General features: G+C 34.5%; 1 protein-coding gene and 1 non-coding gene across 2 annotated transcripts in view; one reads left to right on the top strand and one right to left on the bottom strand.

The window, feature by feature from the left end:
• Positions 1-5,206: 5,206 nt before the first annotated feature.
• The window catches only part of LOC145637081 (cysteine-rich receptor-like protein kinase 10), an 87,277-nt gene continuing 67,675 nt past the window's right edge, over positions 5,207-24,808 (bottom strand). The window contains exons 8-11 of the mRNA XM_081688592.1: positions 17,371-17,476; positions 14,942-15,090; positions 14,498-14,847; positions 5,207-5,663 (exon numbers count right to left, since the gene is read on the bottom strand). Coding sequence (XP_081544718.1) covers positions 5,207-5,663; positions 14,498-14,847; positions 14,942-15,090; positions 17,371-17,476 — 1,062 coding nt within the window. The remainder of the gene's footprint in view (positions 5,664-14,497; positions 14,848-14,941; positions 15,091-17,370; positions 17,477-24,808) is intronic.
• On the top strand, positions 5,828-5,934 carry LOC145637413 (small nucleolar RNA R71). The gene has a single exon (XR_014114201.1). It is a non-coding gene; the product is annotated as a small nucleolar RNA R71 (small nucleolar RNA).

The raw sequence follows: 24,808 nt of genomic DNA, 5'->3' as shown, positions 1-24,808 counted from the left end.
AGTATAACCATTTATCAAGTAAATACATAATAAGTTTGAAAATTAAAAGGTGTTCATGCAAATCTTCAATCTTATTAAACGTCTTATCCACGCATTAAAATTGTCCCCATTTGGCGAGAATAAGTCGATTCCTAGATCCAAAGAAACAAGGAGTGGTTAAGCATGCTTTAGCTTGTCTTAACACTCAATCTCCTAAGATAAGCAACGCTTTGCTAATGGCTCCAAGCCACTCTTGGTTGAATAAATCGTCGCATCTAATGCTCTCTCAACAATTTATTCACTTTGCCACGACATTTTAGGACTCCATCACTCATATCGTTGAGTACGTACAACCAAAACCAACTTGCATACCCGGTATGTCTTATGTTCGTTGGAGAAGTAGTGATGCCTCGCTTTGGCGTAGCCCACCACTACCCTCGTTCGGTTGGTAAGTATTGTTTTGGAATGGCAAGTTTTACTCAATATTTAGGGACCTAGGGTTTTGACAGGGTAAAGTCGTATCCCCTAATCAAAAGTAAATACCTAAGTCCTCTAACTAAAGTAGATAGGGAAGTAGGGTCGAACTCCACAGGAAAACAAGTCTTTTTACTCCTAATTAATTATTATAATCTAAATTATCTAAGTAACCAATATTTTTGGGAATAAATTCTATACTACGAAGAATAAGTTTAGGGAGAAAAACGATAATAAGAAGGCCTAGAGTCACAGGTTCACCAATAATTAATATTCCGGGATAAAACATAATAATTAATAATTAACATTGCACAAATAACATGATTAACAGGCTTTCGCAATTTATTAATCAACATAGATCTAACAGGCTCTCGCAATTTACTAGATCTAAGTTCCTATTAAAAATAGCCTTTAACATTAAATTAACATCTGCTCAATTCATCAATTCAATATTGCTAAACATTCATAATCAAATTACATCTGCTCGATTCATAATCTAATTGCAAAGAATTAAAACAATTCAATAGGAAATTATCATGCAATACCAATAATCAATAATAACATATTATCCCTTCATATTAATTATGGATTCCCATAAACCCTAGAATTAAAACTACTCACACATAATTAAAACTAAACTAATTAAAACAATTAAATAAAGCATGATTAATAACAAGAACAACAATTAAAGAAAATAATAATAATAATAATAATAATTAAACTAATGAAAAGCAAGATTATTTAAAGCTTGAAAATATCAACTAGCAAGACGAAAAAGACGAAGCGAGAAAATAACAAAACTAAAAGATCTTTAGTAGTAGGCGTAATAATCTAAGAATTAAAAACTAAAGACAAAATCAATACTAAGCTAAAGATTAAAAACTAATACGAAGTAAGAAGTTACGGAACCAAAAACTACAGCTAATACTAAAGAAAAGCAATAAAGCTGACCTCCTCTATGTCAGCCTACTAATAGGATTTATATACTACCCAACCTACAAAACGAGTAGCCGACATTACAAACTAGCAAACCGAAATTATCAGCTACGGTCGGGCCCAATCAGTTATTCAAAACTGATCTGATTTTCTTTAACAACTTGGACCTTGATTATTTGGGCCTTGAATTTCTTCTTATTTATATCTTAGTATTGAACTTGCAACAGGCTTTAAATATTACGGTCATAAAATACGATCTGACTTTAATATCTTTGTAGTGGCTCAATAAGCTCGGGAAGTATAATAAATCTGCAGATTCCTACAAAATAATACCAACTCTACAAAAACACTAGAAAACGTATATTAGAAATAAAAATAGCTCCATATAGCTCAAATAAGCACATATATAACCGTGGGACGGGGAATAAAAATATATATAAAATAGACTCATCAAACTCCCCCCAAGCCAGACCTTTGCTTGTCCTTAAGCAAAGCAATGAATAAATAAATCAATACTTCACCCCAAATATATTTAAAATCAATAAATATAATTTAAGGTAAATGCGACAAATAAGTATCAAAGTCAATCAATCAAATCCCTTTAACTACCAATCTTCCCTAACGATTGTCAAATAGAGCAAACCACAAGAGCATATAGAATTCAAGACTAGTGCTTACACACTCGACTCTCATTTATGTGGCGAGTAAAAGATGTACTCGATCGCTCTCCAACCAACCCCTTTTATGTGAACAATACCCTCCCAACTCACGCACTCGTGTGTTTAAAAAGACATACACTCAACCTAATAGTCGACTCGGAATATGTCAAGTCATAACTTGCATTGATAAGCAACACTTTCACATCTACACAACTCTATGCACAAGGTCGAAAGGTCTTTAAAGCTTGTAATGTAAGGCTAGGGTAAAGGGTAGGATATATTTGGGAATATGTGAGAGAAAAGCTATGCTTAAAGGGAGCCAAATCCTAATAAAACCCATGATCAAAATAAATAATGACCAATTATCTCCAACATACTCAACTCCAACAAAAATCCACCAAAAATAACTCCTAACAAATCAAACAATCCCAACACTTACAAATTTCACTCATAAAGATATAATAATGTAACACTTGAGCGAATAACAAACTTTAACTCATCAAACTTGATTTTATTTCATTGAGACTCTATTTTTTTATTTCTTTCTTTTGATCAACCTTCAATTAGAACACTTGAACATTAAACATTTTTTTTCTTTTTGCTCTTTTTTTTCGTTTGAAGTTCACTTTTTTTTTTTTTTCATTACACTTCTATTTTTCAAGAATATTCAACTTTTAAACTCATCAAAACAAAAATATGATCAAGAACAAATTATTTCTCAAAACCCACCCAAATTGTGCAAATAATGTGCACACTACAAACTCCCTCACCTCACTCACTATTAGCTCCCCCAAGCCAAGCTTGGGACTAGTAAACAATGGAGCAAATATGGCTTGTAATGTGGCTATAAACAACAAAAAGGGCACAAGCAACAATATGGGTAGCAAGAAGGGAACAAATGTATCTAATATCATTTGAAGGCTACCTAAAAGAATGAACGCCTTCGTCCTCCACATGTACATAATAATGAGACATGAAACACTAATTATAGTTGCAAACCAATACTCAAATTCATTGACATGCCAGGAACTAACACACATTCCTAACCAAATCAACTAGTCAAGCACTATATTCACAAGTAGTTGGACAAAATTGACGCATGTTAAGGTTCTAAGCAATCAAACTTCAAATCATGATCAACTAATCCACAATATTTATCATCAATAACCAAGAATCAAAACAATTTTCTCAAGTATGGGGCACAGGGAAGCATGATTTATAATTCATTGAAACGTATTGATATTTTAATTTTTCAATTTTTTTGTATTTTTCATATAGGAAAGCAATAAAAACTACACTAGAAAGAAATAAATCTATACTAAGAAAGCATTAAAAACTAAAATAAGCACACTAAAGAAAATAAAAAGAAAAGGGAAAGAAAAATACCTATATGTACAAGAAATCCCCCCAAGCTAAATCAGACAATGTCCTCATTGGCTTAAAGGGAAACAAGTAATCCAAGTGACTACCCCTCATCATTAAACTCGTATCCATCACCATCCCAAACATTGAAATGCATCACCTGGGTACAAATTTGAACAAAATAGAAACAAAGTGTTAGTAAGAGAAGAAGCAAAAACGAGTCAGGTCCACTATTTTGCTCATAAACTTTTTTATACAAATGATAATTAAGTTATTCTAATTGCATTGGAAAGTAGACTTGAAGAGCTTTCCAATGATAGGTCACACGCAAAATTTCATTGAGAAACGCAAAAGTTATGGCCGGTCGAAGTTGAGCAGTTTTGCTGTCACACTCTCGCGCCCGATCGGGCGAGAGTGGCCCGATCGGGCCCGACTCTAAGCTCCGAACTGGCGTCTTCTTCTTACTTACTGCTCCAAATTCTTTTCTATACTTGATTTCCTTCGTTTTTCCACAAGATTTTATCACTCGATCGGGTGGAACTTTCACTACGGGCTCAAACTCTACAACTTGTTTCTCAATCTTCACTAGTTTATCTTCAAACCCGAGTCCAACACAATTTAAAGTTCTTTCTATAGCATCCACTTCATCTTTTCATGTACTAGTTTTTTCTGCAGAAGATGCAACACAAGATAACGCCTCCAAGGGATCTCTAACGGGAGCTTGGGGCTTATTAGAAAAATTATGTACATCAACCACTCCAATACTAAAACACTTTTCCTCTAACATTGGGCTTTTTAAGGACATTATTTAGATTAAAAGTAATATTATCATCCCCAACACATAATGTAAGTTTACCACTTTTGACATCTATTATTGCCCCTGCAGTATGAAGGAATGGTCTACCCAAAATAATCGGAATTTGCAAATCTTCCTTCATATCAAGAACAACAAAATCAACAGGTATATAAAATTTACCTACTCTAATAGGAACATCCTCTAAAACACCTATAGGGTATTTAACAGAACGATCAGCCATTTGTAGAGTAATATTGGTAGATTTTAATTTACCCATATTTAATTTAGAGCTCACAGATAATGGCATAACACTTACACTAACACCCAAATCACATAAAGCTTTTTCAATCATCAGATTACCAATATGACATGGAATAGAAAAACCACCCGGATCTTTTAGTTTAGGTGGAGATTTATTCTGTAATATAGCACTACATTCTGCAGTAAAAGCAACAGTCTCTATCTCACTAATAGATATTTTTCTAGTCAAAATTTCTTTCATAAATTTAGAATATGCAGGAACTTGAGTAATTAAATCTGTGAAAGGAACTGTTACCTGCAAATTCTTCACAACCTCAAGAAACTTACCAAATTGCTTATCCAACTTACTCTTTAAATGTCTATTAGGGAATGGAAGTTTGATAGCAAGACCCTGCACATCTACACTCTTATCTTGGGGTTTACCCTGCAAAGAATTATCAGAAAAGTTAGTTTTACCCTGTAGCCCTGCAGGGCTAGTAACAACATTGTTTGGTTTAACAGAATCAAGATTAGCAATTTTTGTTGTAGCAGGTTCATCATCTTTGGGCATAGGAGGCCCATCATAGTGTGAACCACTCCTCAGAGTAATTGCATTTGCGTATTCTGTTGTTTGTTCTGGCTGTGATGGTAGGGCTCCCTGCTGGCGAGTTTGCATAGTAGAGGAAAGTTGCGCAATCTGAGTATCTATTACTTTATTATGTGCTATTAATGAGTCAATTTGCGCATCTCTACTCTGCATCTACTTCTGCATATTGGCTAACATCGTTTTGATTTCTGATAGGCCAGAATCAAATGGAGGAGTAACAACCTGTTGTGGTCTCTGATGTGGAGGTTGGTAGCACCTCTGTTGTGGTTGTTGTACCTGTGGTGGAGGGTTAAGCACATTCGTACTATTGTACGACATATTTTGGTTATTTTTCATCCATGTATTGTAGGTGTTAGAGTATGGACTAATTTGCTTATAGGTTTGAAAAGCATTAATCTTCTCAATTGAACTCCTATAGTCATATGCCCAATGACCTACAAGACCACAATTTTCACAAAATATTGTAGAGTTAGTACCAATAGCAGAAACATTAGCAACGGAAGATGAATTAGAATTATTAATAATGTCTAGTTTCTGGCTAATAGAAGTCAATTGTGTCTGCAAAAAGGATATAGAATCGACTTGGTGTTTTCCCTTGTTTGCAAACCCTCTGGATTCCCATATTGGGAATTATGAATATCCATCTCTTCAACAACCTGTCCTGCATCTTCCACAATAAGATTCATGAATCTCCCACTAGCTGCAGAATCTAGAATGGATCTAGATGAATTTCCAAGTACATTGTAAAAGGCTTGGATTAACTGTCATTGTGCCAGATTATGGTGGGGGCATTCTCTCTGTAGATCCTTGAACCTCTCCCAAGCCTCATATAGAGTTTCATCGGCCTCTTGGGCAAAGTTCTGAATAGCATTCCTTAGTACAGCTGTTCTCTCTGCAGGATAATACTTGTTATAAAAATTCAAAACAAGAGTTTCTCAGTCAGTTATACCAAGTGCAATTCTATTTAAACCGTTAAACCATAATTTGGCTTTTCCAGTTAAAGAAAAAGGAAAGAGAATCTCCCTGATTTGGCCTTGTGTGACCCCAGCTTGCCTGATGGTATTACAGTACGGACAATAGTATGCAATATGAAGATTTGGGTCTTCACCCTTAGCTCCACTAAATTGCTTCCTTTCTATCATCGTTATAAATTGGGGTTTAATCTCAAACTATACCCCATCAAGAGCCGGAGTGGGAGTAAGGTGTGGAAAATCTGTAAGCTTTGGTTGTGAGTAATCACTAAGCTTCTTTGGAGCCGTCATCTCTGATTCTGGATCTAATGATACCTCAGAATCGCTAGAATCAGTTGGAGGATCTCGGTGATTATTATTATCACTAGAATCCGCCAGTGTTTGCTTGTAGAAATTCTTCTGTCTATGGAAGGATCGTTCGATCTCAGGATCGAATGGGATGTACCCTGATCTGGAACACCTGGGCATAAACAAAAAAAACTAAAAGCAAATATGAGACCTGCCTCAAAGAACTAACGTTCTCTGAGACAAAAAGAAATAACCTAGACTACAAAAATAATCAGAATTAAAAATAAAACCGTTTCCCCGGCAATGACGCCAAATTTTGATAGGATAAAGTCATATCCCCTAATCAGAAGTAAATACCTAAGTCCTCTAACTAAAGTAGATAGGGAAGTAGGGTCGAACTCCACAGGGAAACAAGTCTTTTTACTCCTAATTAATTATTATAATCTAAATTATCTAAGTAACCAATATTTTTGGGAATAAATTCTATAATACGAAGAATAAGTTTAGGGTGAAAAACGATAATAAGAAGGCCTAGGGTCACAGGTTCACCAATAATTAATATTCCGGGATAAAACATAATAATTAATAATTAACATTGCACAAATAACATGATTAACAGGCTCTCGTAATTTATTAATCAACATTGATATAACAGGCTTTCGCAATTTACTAGATCTAAGTTCCTATTAAAAATAGCCTTTAACATTAAATTAACATCTGCTCGATTTATCAATTCAATATTGCTAAACATTCACAATCAAATTACATATGCTCGATTCATAATCTAATTGCAAAGAATTAAAACAATTCAATAGGAAATTATCATGCAATACCAATAATCAATAATAACAAATTATCGCTTCATATTAATTATGGATCCCCATAAACCCTAGAATTAAAACTACTCACACATAATTAAAACTAATCTAATTAAAAACAATTAAATAAAGCAAGATTAATAACAAGAACAACAATTAAAGAAAATAAAAATAATAATAATCATTAAACTAATGAAAAGCAAGAGTATTTAAAGCTTGAAAAATATCAACTAGCAAGACGAAAAAGACGAAGCGAGAAAATAACAAAACTAAAAGATCTTTAGTAGTAGGCGTAATAATCTAAGAATTAAAAACTATAGACAAAATTAATACTAAGCTAAAGATTAAAAACTAATATGAAGTAAGAAGTTACGGAACCAAAAACTACAGCTAATACTAAAGAAAAGCAATAAAGCTGACCTCCTCTATGTCAGCCTACTAAAACGAGTAGCTGACATTACAAACTAGCAAACCGAAATTATCAGCTACGATCGGGCCCAGTCAGTTATTCAAAACTGATCTGATTTTTTTTAACAACTTGGACCTTGATTATTTGGGCCTTAAATTTTCTCTTATTTATATCTTAGTATTGAACTTGCAACAATACTCTTGTACTCCGACGAACCAAACGAACCAAAAATTAATTAGTTCGAACTTGGGCTTTAAATATTACGGTCATAAAATACGATATGATTCTAATATCTTTGTAGTGGCTCAATAAACTCGGGAATTATAATAAATCTGCAGATTCCTACAAAATAATACCAACTCTACAAAAACACTAGAAAACGTATATTAGTAATTAAAATAGCTCCATAGAGCTCAAATAAGCACATATATGACCGTGGGACGGGGAATAAAATTATATATAAAATAGACTCATCAGGTTTCTATGTTGGTTGATTTATGTAAACTTAATTCATCATCACAACATTTGAAATCTTAAACATGCATCTAACATATAATTTATATACATGAACATATATATATCGAAAAACATAAATAAAGATGCATTTGGCAACTAGCATGACCCCTTGAGATCTTCAAATCTTCAACAGGTCTTCGTTTGCAACTTCATGGCTTCATCTTCCAAGACTTGACCAAAATAAATGCAACTACTAGTATCTACGATTAGGACTAATCTAAATATTAAGGTACAAAAATAATCAACGGTACGCAGACCGTATTTAGATTTACAAAAATACATCACGGATCGCAGTCCGTATTTTCTATCCTAATCGGACTCCACTAGTTGCCATTTCATAAAACCTGTGAGAGAATATACATTCCATTCATCCATTCACTATTTGTGAATGGCCCATGCATTTTACAACCATAAACAAGTAACAATGCATAAAACACACGCCCGCACTAGTAACTAATCTAGGTGGTTAATCCGATTAACACGCCTAATTAAAACTAGTCAAAGTTGTTTTAACCGATTATGTAAACAAGCAATTAATAGTTGAAGCTCCCACTTAATTCCGCATCCATCTTAATTAATCCAATTAATTAAGCAGGTAGAACCCAAAATTTGTCAAAATAAATTTTGCCAATGCCGCTCAAAAACCGAGGCCTAGCCTCCAAAATTTTTAATTAAAATAAACAAGGTTAATTAAAATAATTAAAACGGCTAAGTAAGCAAAACTTTACATAGTCCAAAATATCCAAGTGCCTAGCACTAAGATTTGGAGTGCTAACAACTCGCACGATCTCCTTGCACCACATTGCTTGTGAAGCAATGTCTACGCATATTCCCCTCAATGATGTACCAAGCTATGGAAAAAAAAATCCTCAAGTAAGCTTAAATGCAAGCACCCTAGGCGGCTTACCCACGGCAAGCCACAAGGCTGCCATGGTGCGCCAAGGGCTGCACGTGCAGCAGCCACCACGCGCATGTGCACCATTTTGAGGCACCTGGTAGCCTCGGTAGCCCCATGTGGGTTGCGTGAGCAACCCGACTGGCCGAGAGCATGCTTAGGGCTCTTAGGCCTCGATTTGATGCTCATGCTTCAGGAAAAATCCCGACTTTGTGTGATATATTTAATCAATTACTAAATTAATTTTAGAATCAATTAATTTTAAGGAAAAATGAAAATTATAACAAGTTCAACTTAAATAAATTCATCCAAGTGCATAAAATCAAAATTATTCCAAGAACCATTCTCTAATAAAATTGGTTTAACTTGGTGCAACAAAAATAAGAAGGAAATTACTCACTATTAATTTAATTAATTTAAATTAATCTTGAGTTTTGACAAAATAAAAGGGAGTTGGAAAAATGAACATAAGTTCAATAAAGATTTCAACTTCAATACTTGTGAATCCTTGAAAAATTATATCTTCCAATATGAAGATAAACAAATTTCTATCACAAATTTCAAAATTTATGATTCCAATTAACTAAAAAATGATTAAATGAACAAAGTTCAACAAAAATTCATGGAATTTAGTAACTCAAAGTTTCAATCACTTAACATAATAAAATATTGAATCTTTAGTACTTGGAAGCCTCAAAGAACAACAATTTCTCACTTAATTCAATCAATTTGCAATTATGTGAAAAATAAAACCAAGCTTTCAAACACAAATTACCACCAAGTAATCATGCCTAAAGAGGTTTAAAATTGCATATAAAATATGTATTGAACCAATTACATAACCACCATAAATATGCAATTAATTTTCAAGGTTAGAAAGACTTAAAATTTTTCGTAAAAACGAAAAACCCCTCGAAAAATGCATTTCTGGTGATTTTTGGCTTAAAACCAAGTCCTTATAGGGTAAAACTATTTTCAGAATGCCTTTTCCACCCAAAATTCACTATTTTGGGTCAAAATCTGGGTTCGGGAGCTGAAGTCAGCTCTAATACGAGGTTAAAATGGATAAAACGAGCTACTAATCTAATTATATTAGCAACTTAAAACCAGAAAAATTAAGCCATAAAAATACCTTGAAATATATTATGATTTTAAAAATAAACGAGCGAGGCTCCGATACCGTTGCTGGGGTTTGGTGAGTCCGACTCACCGCGGAAACAAATCCAAAAACAAGACCGCACTCTCAATAAATAAAACCATAAACATAAACAATTAATATTAGTTATGTGTTAATATTACTGATCAGAAGCGGCCTCCACCCAGGCATTCTGATCACTTGACCTTACTGAATATATTAGCTTTCTAATAATTCTGAACCACTAACGAAATAGTAATGTTGTTCGAAGGACACCATTCCTTTCAAAACGACCAAACCCACCACCTTAACCTACCCCACCTAACCCAAGACCAGATCTAAAACCCTAACTCTAACAAATTCGGTTGAACTCCCCAACCTAACCACACCACCCTACCATCCGCCTAAAACCACCACCATGGCCGCCGAATACCACAATCACCACCAAAAATTAACAAAAAAAAATTGTAGAAAGAAAATTAAAATCCTAACCCAAACCCCCAACACCTAAACTCCAACAGAAACCACCAACCACCATAAATTGTAAAAAAAAAAAAAAAAAAATCGATAAAACAACAAAATGAAATAAAAAAAAAAGAAATACATACCTAGCTTAATTCGACAACACATAACCTCGAAATTAGATTTTAATCTTTTCATGGTCAAATTTGACCTGAAGTTTTCAGCATGTGAAGAGAGAGAAAGAGCGAAAACAGACAAAAATTGTTGTTGATGTTGATGCTGGTGATGTTGTTGTTGTTGATGTCGGTGTTGGTGGTGTTGTTGTTGATGTCAATGGTTAGTGTTGCTGGTGGTGGTGGGAGATACGAGGTGGTCGAAAGCGAGGAAAGTAGAGGAGAGAAAGAGAAGAAGAACGGGAGAGAATGAAGGAGAGGAGAACGAAAGAGAAGCAAAGGAGAGAGGAAAACCAGAGAAGAGAGAAGGAGATAGAGGGAAAAAAGGAGAGAGGAGAATGAGAGGAGAGAGAAACGGAAAGACAGAGAGAGAGAGAAGAGGTGTAAACGTGTAGGGTTTTGTAGAAGTTTATGTTTCTTTTTAAATTATATTCCGATGTAAAAAACCTTTTCCAACGGAAAAATCTGTCGGAAAGCACATATATTTTGACGGAATTGTTGAATTCGTTGGAAATATCTGACGGATACAAATTTGTCGGACATTTCAACTTTTCTGACGGAATAATGTGTATGTCAAAAATATTAGTGTTCTGACGAAATTTTTGTTGGAAAATACCAAATTTCTTACAAAAGGAGTTCCGACAACAACTTTTGACAAAATTTCGTCGGAACCTTTTTTTCGACTAAATTTGCATTGTTTCCGACAGATTTTTTCCGTCGAAAAATACCTTTTTTCTTGTAGTGATGGTACATGGTCGTGTAGTTTCGCTACTACAAGACATGTCACATAGTCGTGTGGTTCAGGGTACATGACCTTGTAGCAAGGCACACTAATTTTGATCTACGATATACACGGCCACGTGATTCAAGTTACATTGTCGTGTAGTTGTGCGCACGATTTTTGTTCCAGTGGTTATTATTTGAGCTTTAACCCAAATTAGTTTTATTTCAGGAGAGTATTATAAATACCACTTAGGTATAATTCTAGTCACCAATGATATATTATAAATATATAATTCTACATTCCTCAAGATCAATAAAGCTTTTTCTCTTGCCTGCCCGTGGACATAGCCAACGCATTATTGTAAACCACATAAATTTGTGTGTTATATGTTTTGCAATTTTCATTTATACTTTCTCACATCCGTTACAACAATATGTATTTATGGAATCTAAAAGCAAAGACAAAAAGGATTATGTAAATTTGATTGTCATTCATTTATTATCACTCCCTAGAGAGATTAACAATAGGTTTAAAACTTGACCGTTCTCTAAAGTTATAGTATTATAGCACATGTAGTCTAGGCCTTTAATTTCAAAGTGTTTGCACTAAAGGGCATCAACATTATACAATTAATAAATAACACACCATGTTTGTTCGTTACAAACACAAAGCTTACGAGATACAAACAAATGATGTCTTTAATATAACTATAAACTAGAGTGTACCCGTGCAAAATGCACGGGATATATATTATATTAGAAAGATATTAAATATATACTATAAGAAAAAATTTACTTAGAATACGGGAAGTTGATTTTAATGTTGTAACTTAGACCCTGTTCTTTTGAGCTACTGTGGACTTGTGTTTTGGTCTGCTCTGCTTAGCTCTGCTCTACTGAATATTATTAATTTGTTGACACTTGGTTTTCCCTGCTAATTGCTATGCTGAAATCTTATGTTCTTTGCCTTGCTCAAAAGCTTAAAAGAACATGGTCTACTATTATATGTCGGTGGCCACGCAATGTGGCAAGTAATTATGGGGTTTACCTTGTCAAAGCTATAGAGGTTACCGGGGTAACTTGGTTCAGTGATGTAGGAGTTACTCTCTTCTTCTGCAAACAGTTTTTCGATGAGACCAGTTTCGCAAAAAACGTGTTGTATATATTTTTTTTTGTTTTGGTTATTAGAGAAGTCGAAGTTGTCTGGAGGGTATGTATTTCCTAAAAAAATACATATAATCGAATGGTTGGGGATTTTGAGTGTTATGGTGAATTGTTGATAAATGAACTATATACTCGTGGTACTGCGTGTCATCTATTATACTACGTTAAAAAAAATAACACAAAGTGAAATGTTATTAGTATACTTAAAAAAAGTGTAATATTAGTAATATTCCCTTGTAAAAAATACAAAAAAAAAAAAAAAAATAAAATTGTGGGATGGTAGTTATTGTTTTTTTTTTTGTGGAATGGGTAGTAATTGTTGTTTTTTTTTTAAAAAAAAAATTTTATTTTTAATTTTAAATTTATAAAAAAATAATATAAAAAAAATAAATGCATGAGAACTCAGCATTTATGTATATTTAAAAGGAAAAATTAATTGGTAGTTGTAGATTTTTTTTTTTTTTGGTTTTTGTTTTGTTTTGAAATAATGGAGAAATGGAAGTTATTGTAATGGAAGTTAAAGAGGTAATTATTAAAAAAAAAAATTTTAAAAAAGAGAATGCATAGAATTTCTCCATTCAAGAATTGGAGTATTATGAGTGAAAGTTGAAAAAAAAAAACTCTTAAATTATATATTAGACTAGAGTGTACCCGTGCAAAATGCATGGGATATATATTTTATAGAAAGATATTACAAAGATTTAATAACAAAATATATTTTAAATACGTGAAGTTGTTTGTGATATAGTAACTTGCTCCTTTATGTGGCTGAATACACCGTGTAGCTAGCTATTATGGAAGTTATTTTGTTAATGTTATAAGGATTATTCGGTCAATATTTTAAGGGTTACTCGTTTAGCGTTATAGTTGTTATCCTGCCAGTGTTATAAGGGTTTTGCGTTTTGTGTTATAGGGGGTTGCTCCGTCAATATTATAATGGGTTATACTTATTCCAGTGCCACTGCTGGCTTGTTGGAAAAAAAAAGTGTTGTCGCACAAAAAACATTATGTATATATTTTTTTTCCGATGATTATTGAATTAATAATAAGGTAGGGTTCGTTTGGCATCGTTGTGGTTTTCTGTTTTCTGGTTTTTTGGTTTTCAAACTCATATGATATATATCATATAATAAAACAAAAATTAGACAAACCCATTAAAATCATGATAATATTGAAAACTAACAACTGAAAAGTGAAAACACCTTTTTCTTGTTTCCTGTTTTTGGTTTTTTGTTTTCAAAAAAACAAAAAATTGAAAACAAAAAACAGTGCCAAACAAGCCCGTAGTTAGCTGATTTAAAAATATATAAATAAACAATTAGAAGAATTTTTAAAAAGGAAAATAGTGGAACTTATGGTGGCGATATTATTTAAAAAAAGTGCACGTAATTTTGGAAAAAAAAATGTGCAATTATTGTAATATTGGTGTTTCTAAAAAAAAATTGGACAACGTAGGTAGTTTTTTGGGGTAGTGTGTGTTATTAGGAAAAATAATAGTGAAATTTTTTTGGAGGGTTTTTATTTTTGTTTTTAAAAAGACATGTGGAAGTTATTTATAGGGCAAACAAAAGAGGAAAAAAAAAAAGAGTGAATGAGAATTGAGAGATTGGGTTTTGGAGTGTTGTGGTTAAAAGTTGGAAAAACCACTCTACAATTATAATATAGATATACGAACATTAGACAATACACAATACAACCAAAATACATTTGCTAAATGCTGATGGCCGCTGCATAAAACATACAAGGAAAGTGTTTATATATGTATCGTAGATGCTTAAAAGTTAACAGTGTAATTGGATTGAAAATCTACTTTGATTAAAAGTTAACAGTGTAATTGGATTGAAAATCTACTTTGAATAATTTTCTTCAACAACAGAGTTACAGAATTACCTTGGATGCAACTCACTAATTGTAACTTGATTTTCAGAAAACAACGTTGGCTTATTATTAGCACTGCTTGATGTCGTCGTTGAAGGTTGTCTAAACCTCGACACAAGAGATGATTCATTACTACTATAAATAAAAGATTGAGGGCGTTGAGGTATAGGCATTGTGTCGTTGGCAAAATCAGTATTGAGCATGACGACAACTTTACACATGGTTGGTCTCGCTTCTATGTCCTCTTGCGCACACCATAAGCCTAAATGAATGGATCTTAATACATCAGCACTCGAGTATGAATCTTTCAAAGTTGGGTCCATGAATTCCAATGGTTTATCCTTAGTTAAACATCTCCAAGCCTATAAAAAAGAAAGAATTTAAATTATGATCTTCTAATTATCTTGAAACTAAATCAAATACCATATGATTGATGAAATAGCAGCTTATACTCACATAGGTCAAGAGGTCTCCCGTGGATGGATGGAATCTTGCACTAATCTTCTTACCGCAAACAATCTCCAAAACTAAAACACCCAAACTATAAACATCTGATTTCACGGAAAATTGTCCATGCATTGCATATTCTGGAGCCATGTAACCGTTACAAGGCATTATAAACAATTACTTCACTTAAAGTTAAAACAATAATAACACAAAAATGTAAATTGTGTGTCTTGTATGTATATTTAGAACAAAATAAAACGTACATTGGTTGTTGAGGGCCATTGCTTCCTTAATTAAAATGCAAATCTTAATTAAAATGGTTGTTTTCATAGAGTTGATATAATTGTATATTTAACCTATAAATTTAAACAACCAAAATACTAAATCAAACCCATACATGATTTTAGTAAATAAGATGAACTATCCTACCATCTTAGAATCTTCTATGGGTCAACTCGGTCACATTAGCTAGTTAGATACTTTGAAAGAAGGTGAAGGTTAACCGAAATCCCACGTTGCTCAAAGTGTTGTCCTTAGTGGGAATTATAGTGCTAGCTTGGAGATGAGAAGTCTTTTGTCAATAATAGTAAATAAAAAAAAGTTCTCAATAACTAACTAACTAATCTATACTTTTATATATTTAAAAACGTGCCAAAAAACATTTATGTGTCACATCATAAATATGCACTAGCATTGTGACATATCACCATTTAATTAGTATTATGTCATGTCACTACTAGCATTTTCAACAATTATTCCATTCCATGTCATTATTAGTTAATAGGGAAAAAATAACCAACAAGTTTTGAATATTAAACCTCATTGATACAAGATCACACAACTTACTACCTTAGTCAATAGTAATTTATGTTCTTTGTATATAGACATAAAAATATATATCTTTAAGTAAGCTTAAAAATATATAAAGACGTATTTATAAATAAGTTTTAAATTTTATTTAAATTACGAAGCATATAGTATAATATATGATTATAATACTCTATATTTAATATAATATCTTTCGTAATAGCTTAATTTAATCTAATGAGAAGGCATACGATTCATTAGTGTTTTTCTTAAATATGTATTACATACAAATAAATAAGCAAAACAAATATTATATGGTGACTAACCTAGTATATTTACTATTAATCAACACTTAACAATTAGCATATAGGCACGTGGCGTGTGTGTGTACGGAATGAAGATTGTCCGTCCATTTAATTTTCATTTATTTAATTAAATTAATAATTTAGTATTGAATGGCAATTATTTTGAGAGAATCTTGGGGGTAAATTATCATCATTGATCTCAACAGCATATATATTAGAGGGCTAATATTATCCCAAGGACATAGTTAAATCGTCCTATTTTAGTTTGATTATTGTTCTTATTTATTTAGTTTTATTTCTGAATTGTAATTTTTCTAACATTCCCTTCTACAGCCATACTCTTGACCATTCAGGGTGAATGAGTAGGGTTGGGTTTTGGGTTGAGGTGATCAATATAAGCCCGATCCAGTCTGACTCGAAAATATGGCGGGTTGGGCAAGCCTTAAAACGCATATTTAGTTAAAGCCATAACCCGGCCGAAAAAGCCTGAAACACCCGTTTTGGCACAAAAATCCTATTACTTTTTTGCGGCTTTGAGCATAACATATTATGTTAAGGCCCGACCCAAATCCGATTTTTTTTATCACCTCTAGTTTCAGGATGGGTGCGCTGATTTCTAAAATGGTACAATGGCTAGGGTGCATTGGGCTTTGAGGAGACTGGTGATGGTGTACGTGAGTGGAAAAGGGGTTTCATCAATGATTGCCGGCGAGGAGGGGGTTGGTTCTGACAAGGAAGAAGAGTAATCTACTAGCAAGGGCAAGGATGTCAGTTCGGATAATCGTATCGGGTTTGATATGGTCGGGTCAGGTCGGTAAATTTTTAAAGTTGAGTTATACTAAATTATTATGTCCACGCGAGTTCAAATCTGAATCGGATATATTTCGGATCGAGTCGGGTTGGGTGTGCTTTTGACACCCTACAAGGGAGTGGGTAAGAAATGTTGTGGTTGTTGAGCTAGGGGTTATGGTACCGTGCCATGGGGGAGCTGGCATTTAAAATATCTAACCAATCACTATGTGACAGTCTCGTTTAAGCTAGTTCACAAGTTATCAACCGGCCACGTCCGATTCTGGCAAATGTCCGAAAAAGTCGTTTCAGTACTTTCTAATAATCAAAAGATTGTTACAAATTTTAGGATATTGCTTAAATGTCGTATTATTTTTGACAATTTTTTATTCTATCATTTTTCAACTTATGTAATACGAAATAATTCAAATATGAAAACTATTAATTTTATTTACTTAAGTATGTGAAAAAGAAAAAGTTTTTGAAAAGGGAAATTAAAAATTTTCCTCACAAAAATAAATAAATATATAACTTACAATGTTCCAACAATTCTGGTGGTGGCATTTCCATTTTGTTCAACCTCGGAGATTCTTGCCAAACCAAAATCAGCAATCTTTGGATTCATGTTTGCATCCAAAGATTGCTGATTTTGTGTCTCCCCAAAACCAAGTCCGGTGATGAGTACCTTTCACGTCAAATCATAATCGAATGAAGTGAAAGTGTGGAAAGTCTGGTGTTGCGGATAGTTTTAATTTCTTTTCTCTTCTCTCTGTTTTTGAAAACTTATTTTAAGAAAACAGCCAATCCAGTTTGGTTGGTCCATGATATGGGTCCAATAGTGGTGTAGTTGGATGGGGCTTGACAAGAGCTTTTCCAACGATATATTATAAGCCCAATTTCGATGAATATTGAGGAAGTTATGGCCAATTTACCAAACTGGGCCCGGTTTGAGATTTATAAACGGCCCAATGATCTAGGGGAGGGCCTAATATAATTTATCATTCCTAATGCAATTAGGAATGGTTTTAGTCTTCTAGATTCTTCTAGAAGGTTCTTTTCATTCCTAATTCAATTAGCATTGATAAATTGACTTTTGTTGACTTTTTAGAGTTTTAATTAAAATCAAAAATCATTTTCGAGGAAAAGATACGATTTTATCCTCCATTACGACAAATTTATCTGATTTTCGAAAACGCGTCAAAAACAGGACTAGCGCCTGACGCCAGGCATTGGCGCCTAGCACTAGGACCTGGCGCCAATTAGCTGGTGCTGGCGCCAGCTCTGTTTTAGTTGCGCCAGCTCTGTTTTACGTGCGCCAATGCTCTATTTTGTTAATTTTATCTTTTTGGCTGATTTCTCTATAAATAACGTATTAAAAAACTCCGTTTTCATTCATCAACAACCAGTTTTAATCTATATTCACCTACAATCAATTTTCGATTCTCTTTCTCTTTAATTCATTCATCCAACTCTATCTTTCTCTCTCTTTTTCAAACCTTGCTTTTACATACAAAATCCCGCATTTACAAGATCTAGAAACACCTAGCCATAATTCGAAGTTGCCTTCGCCCTAGACGTGAAAGGTTTAATTTCTGAGGGTTTGGTCCCAAATCTCTCTTTCAATTATTTAATTTAATTGCTTTGATTATTATTTTCCTTGAAGTTACTAACGTGTGTATTTTGTTATTAGAAAGAGGTACGAGGCATCAAAGTAAGTACTCTAATGGTTTTAATTGATATTATGATGTAGAAATCATGTTTAAATTGTTATTATGATATTCCTAGTATCATGTTTAGGGAAAAGGTTATAATATCAAATATATTAAATATGATTGTTACGTGCTTCCTATGTTCTTCCTAATGTTTATGATTGTTAGTATCATGTTAGGGTTAAAGATTTGATTTTTATTGCTTAGTGACATGCTAGGGTTTGTTATTAATCTTGTTAGTATCATGCCTAGGATCTTGCTATTATTATGCTTTAATATTAACATGAACATGATTATGATTGTCATAATTTATGATGATTATGAATATTATTATTATTATTATTATTATTATTATTATTATTATTATTATTATTATTATTATTATTATTATTATTATTATTATTATTATTATTATTATTATTATTATTATTTTGATGATTATTATTTTATTTATGACGATTATTATTATTTATTATTATTATTATGTTGCTTGACGATATTTATTGTTATTGCTGGATCACGCCTTTTATGCATGTTTAAAGGGAATTTGGTACTTGTAATCACGCTTAATAAGATAATTAATAATCTTGTTTAGGGTTAACATGATTATAATTCAAGTGATCGCCAATAATAGTTTGTTTGTGCATTAATATTCAACCAACATAGATAAACAGGTTTAGGTTTAATCCTATTGATTGCATGTTAGTCAGAAAGCGCACATGAATACGATATGAATAAAGTAGAGGCCTATTATTAGGGCAAGTTCAATCTCTTTTAGGTTGGATTTGTACCTTCATCCCCGAACTACCAGTCATGGTTCTAGACCTATTGGAGTTGACGATCTCTTGGATCGTTAAGGGGTGTAACCTTCACCCTGTGAACGGTTTACAAGTTCCTAAAACTTGTTGGCGACTCTTTTGCTCTATCTTCTTCCCTTTTGGACGCCACCGTACTTAAGTGTATGATCACAGTGGGGTTCAAGCTAGGGGTTAACTCTTGAAATTTATTCCCTACAGTTTTTGGCGACTCCACTGGGGACGATTTCTATTTTAATTCCTGAATTTGTTTCGGCAATGATTTAGAATAAGTGGATGAGACTCGAAACGTTCTAAGTATTTCATGTGCGTAATTTTGATTAACATTATTGTCATATGCATAAAAAAGTTCTCATTGGAAAGACCATCCGTAATGAGTTAAAAACATAGGATTTTACACGTAGGAAATTTGAGAAATATCTTTCACAACTAGGACCAAAATAACACCGCGCGAAACTGGAAAATTTTATCGAGCACAGAAAGCTGCTGAGGCATGTGGGAAGTAGCGCCAGGGGCCAGAGCTTGGCGCCAAAATTTTAGCCGTAGCACCGGACGCCAGCATTGGCGCCAGGCGCTACAGTTAAAAACTGGCGCCAGTCTCTGTTTGCTTGCGCCAATTTCCCCCAATACCGAGCAAGAAATATGCGTTCTAATTTCGACCGGTTTTTCGGATTGTTTGCTCGATCCTACTTCCAGATTGAATTTTTTCTCACTTTTCTGAAACCCATATGTGTTCTACATATGGACATAACCCTCTTGGAATTCATGCTCCATCTACCCGATTGAACGCTCCGTGCAACAAAGGGTACATCCGAGATGTTGAATTCACCAAACCATGGAAGCGAGTTTTTCTAAAGCTCGCGGTGTCCCATCCACTCGCGCCAACCCTTCACGGTTAGGCTTCCGCGCAGTGCATCCGGACAATTAACCATGGACCCTCTATTGACTAAACCCATGTCCCGAACTTTAGAGAACTAGAGCCATGGTTAGGTTGCAAACTCATTGCATCACATTGTGCCTACTTGACTAATTGTGCATTATTTGTTGTGCATACTCTATGTGATTTTTCCTACCCGTTTGTTTGACTTGTGTTAAGTCTAAATAAACTAATTAATGAGTAAAGGACTTTGTTAAATTAATTAATTAATTTGAGCTAAAAAATATACCTAAAATCGAGTCATAGTCCCTTTAAGTCAACCCGGATTTTTATTCCCGTATACTGCACAAACGTCAAATTATTTTGGTCATAGCCGGAGTTCTAGGAAGAACTACGAGTCCCATAACCTATGGATCTATAGCCCCGAGTTTTATCTTTAATTTGGCACTGGTTTGATTTCAATCAGAGTCACATATAAAAATTTATGACTAAAATACCACAGTCTGTCCAGTTTAATGCATATACGTGAGGTCTAAACTTAGTCTTTGCTTGAGTCTAGTCACATAGTCTAACCACATGGTCATGACACGATTATTAACATGTCACCTACACTCACTAGTCTTAGCACACACTTTGAGTATATGTCACCATAACCATGTCTTAGGTTCATGCATGAGTCGGTTTTTTCCGTCATTTGAGTTGGGAGTACATTTTATTCCTAATTTTTCATATCTCTCCATATACATCATCTTTCTCCATATCACAATATTCATTCTTCCTACCTTTTTCCATCCATGCATGTTGAATCGAGTTTGAGTCATGTGATTGACAAAAAAAAAATGAGGGTAATGATGAAACAAATGCACAAGGCAAGCTTCTAATCAAGATTTCATGCTTTCGATCTTCTTCTTTTTTTTCAAACCCTTTCCCTAATAAGTCTAGCATAGGTACCCTTCATCCTCCTTGAATTTATTTCTTAGAGTTTAATTTTTACCCTTTACTTTTTAAATAAAATGAGCATTTATTTCTTTGCATATGATCACTGCATTACATTGCATCAAAAAAATAAAAAATAAAAAAAAATCCATGTCAAATTAAGCACAAGGTATACCAATGATTTGAGGCACCCCTTGTAGCCACATCATATCTCCTTTCACCTTTCTAATATACAATCCTTTCTTCATAAACCACTTTGAGCCTCGTCTAACGATAAACCTTTCTTTTTCGACCTACATCCACCTAACCTTGGGATGGGATGGTGTGTAACTTATGCAATTTTCAATATCATAAAAGCTTGAGTAATTCAAAAGATTAAAAATAGCAAAAAATAAATAAAAGTGTACAAAAGGGTAAGTGTTCCAATGTCTTTGATATGAAAATGTTTTTGATAAGAACACGTCTCAGATTGCGTCTCTTATCGTGCTCGGTACCGTGCCTGAGAAATATGAATGCCAAGTGAGTGATAGACCGCATGATCAGGATTGCCCACGCTTATCAAAATAAATGCTAAAGCAAAAAGAGATAAAAAAGAGTAGGAACTCAAGCATAAAATTAAAATACAAAGATTCAAAAGCAAGGTTGCACACCTTGGGGGCTTATCTAGGGTCTTGAGCCTTTATCCCCTTCTTCTTCAGCCTTTAGCCTAACCACGTTACAACCCTTAAAAAGACCTTTTTGAGGTATATACACTTGTGCGAGGTTCGGCTAGAGCTACGTTCGGCCTGATTCCTAACGGATACGTAGCCAACCTCACATCGAGGTGCGGCCATAATAAACATGCATTCATATTCATATTCACACACTTACACCATGATCATATCATGGGATCTCCAATGCTCATCCCTATTCACTTAGAGTTAGACTTGGGGGCTTGATCCCTACATCATTAGTTTACCTAGCCTAAGAGTCACCACCATTTGACTCTTTTAACAAATAATATTTCTCCACACACTTAGCTCTTGCGGCCTAACTTAAGTGTCACTTTCACGCACTGCACAGATACATGACCAAATATACTTTCCCTTACGAACCCCTTTGTCATGGAATCTTAACATAAAGCATTAGTTTACCTAGCCTAAGAGTCACCACCATTTGACTCTTTTAACAAATAATATTTCTCCACACACTTAGCTCTTGCGGCCTAACTTAAGTGTCACTTTCACGCACTGCACAGATACATGACCAAATATACTTTCCCTTACGAACCCCTTTGTCATGGAATCTTAACATAAAGCATGCCTTGTCACATCGCTCATCACTTATCAATCATCGTTGCATCACGAAGTATGAAGTGCTTAGCCTCCGTGCCTAAGTTACCTAAATACTTTCATCATTGAGTCAACCATTGAGATAGCCTAGGATAAATTAATCCTTGCACCTTGAGAGATAGTATCATTCAATATGCATCTTCAAATTTTCGATTCTTTTTTCGCGTCTTTCTTTTTCGCGAGAAAGTCGGTACCCTCCACAAAAATGACGGAAATTTTTTGCTTTTTCGAGTCGCACGATCACATCACAATGCACACACGAGTCATGTACACATTGAGTCATGTCGTGTCATATCACTTTGATTTGAGTCTAACACATGTGTCATTTCACTTTGAGTCGAGTCAACCTCGAGTCAGTCAATCATATCGAGTCAAGTTTATACCTTGAGTTGTGTCAAGTCGATGAGTAAAGCAACATTAAACCTTAGGTCAACCCTAAGATGATTAAAGAAATTGGCAAAGTTCTATAGTCAAAATAAATACAGGTGCAGCAGAATAGGGAAGACCCTATCACAGCGTTCGGCGACAGAGTCAATTCTTGTCGCCAGAGATATCTCAGCAACGACAGAGCTCGAAGCCTCTCAGAAAGGTGATTTCGACCTCATACAACAATTTTGGGTTCCTTAGTACGCCAGTTAGCCCTTATAAGCAATTTGACATGATTAAGTAGTCGGTTTGATTACAATCACAATAAGTGGCCGACCTGATGAAAAATCGTCTCACTTAGCTTAAAGCGCCTAATCACGGAAACACCGACGTACGGGTTTTAGCGGAAGAAAAATTCAGGCAAGCTTTAAAGATCGACAAACGTTGGTCTTTGGAAATTTTCTTCAAAATATTATCGCAATAAACGCTCAAGTACCAAAGCTCTATTGTTCAGAGACGCGTGAAAATATCCATTCAAAGCTCTTTGCTCCAGAGACGCGTAGGCATATTATTCAAGATCTTTTGTTCAGAGACGCGTGGACATTCCTTTCATTCAAGCTCTATTGTCCAGTGACGCGTGGGCACATCAATCAAGCTCTTTTGTTCAGAGACGCGTGGACAATCCTTTTCAAGCTCTATTGCTCCAGAGACGCGTGGGAACATCAATCAAGCTCTTTTGTTCAGAGACGCGTGGAAAATCCTTTTCAAGCTCTATTGCTCCAGAGACGCGTGGGCACATCAATCAAGCTCTTTTAATTAGAGACGCGTGGACACTCCTTTTCAAGCTCTATTGCTCCAGAGACGCGTGGGCATATCATTCAAAAGCTCTTTTGTTCTGAGACACGCGGACATATCATCAAAGATCTCCTATTTTCAAGCTCTTTCGCTCAAAGACGCGTGGGCATCCTATTATCAAGCTCTTTGTTCAGAGACGTGTGGACACATCATTTAGAAGTTCATATTAAAAAAGAATATAATAAAGAAGCTCTTCGTTCAAAGACGCGTGGACATATTCAAAAAAAAAAAAAAAAAAAAGAAGCTCTTTGTTCTGAGACGCGTGAACATATCAAAAAAAAGGAAGCTCTTTGTTCAGAGACGAGTGAACATCGAAACAGCAAGGTGGCGTTCCTTAGATTATGGAGAGTTGTCACAAACAATTGAGGATTGTTTCAAGAGAAGCAATTTTCGATGGTATTCCCTTGGACGTGGAATATTATCATAGCGGAGGAGGATCGTTTCAGGAGAAGCAGTCTTCTATATTGGAAGCAGTTACAGGCGTAGCAGTTTTCAAGCGGGATGGCATTCTCTAGCTTGCAGAAGTGTTTAACTAACGCTAGTTTGCAGGTATCGGCGTTACAAGAGTGATTTAGGATCGCAGAACGTTCTGAATCATTCTCCGTCCCTATCGCTACTTTGACTTTTGTTTTCAAAACTTGCGTTTCTCCAATCTCAGTCAAAGTGGGGGCTTCTATAGACACCCATTTGTGTCTCCCCAAAACCAAGCCCGGTGATGAGTACCTTTCACGTCGAATCATAATCGAATGAAGTGAAAGTGTGGAAAGTCTGGTGTTGCGGATAGTTTTAATTTCTTTTCTCTTCTCTCTGTTTTTGAAAACTTATTTTAAGAAAACAGCCAATCCAGTTTGGTTGGTCCATGATATGGGTCCAATAGTGGTGTAGTTGGATGGGGCTTGACAAGAGCTTTTCCAATGATATTATAAGCCCAATTCCGATGAATATTGAGGAAGTTATGGCCAATTTACTAAACTGGGCCCGGTTTGAGCTTTATATGCGGCCCAATGATCTAGGGGAGGGCCTAATATGATTTATCATTCCTAATGCAATTAGGAATGGTTTTAGTCTTCTAGATTCTTCTAGAAG

Source organism: Chenopodium album, chromosome 6 (genome assembly GCF_948465745.1).
Source record: "Chenopodium album chromosome 6, dcCheAlbu1.1, whole genome shotgun sequence".
In the NCBI taxonomy this organism is placed as follows: domain Eukaryota; kingdom Viridiplantae; phylum Streptophyta; class Magnoliopsida; order Caryophyllales; family Amaranthaceae; genus Chenopodium; species Chenopodium album.
This window is presented reverse-complemented; position numbering and strand designations above follow the sequence as displayed.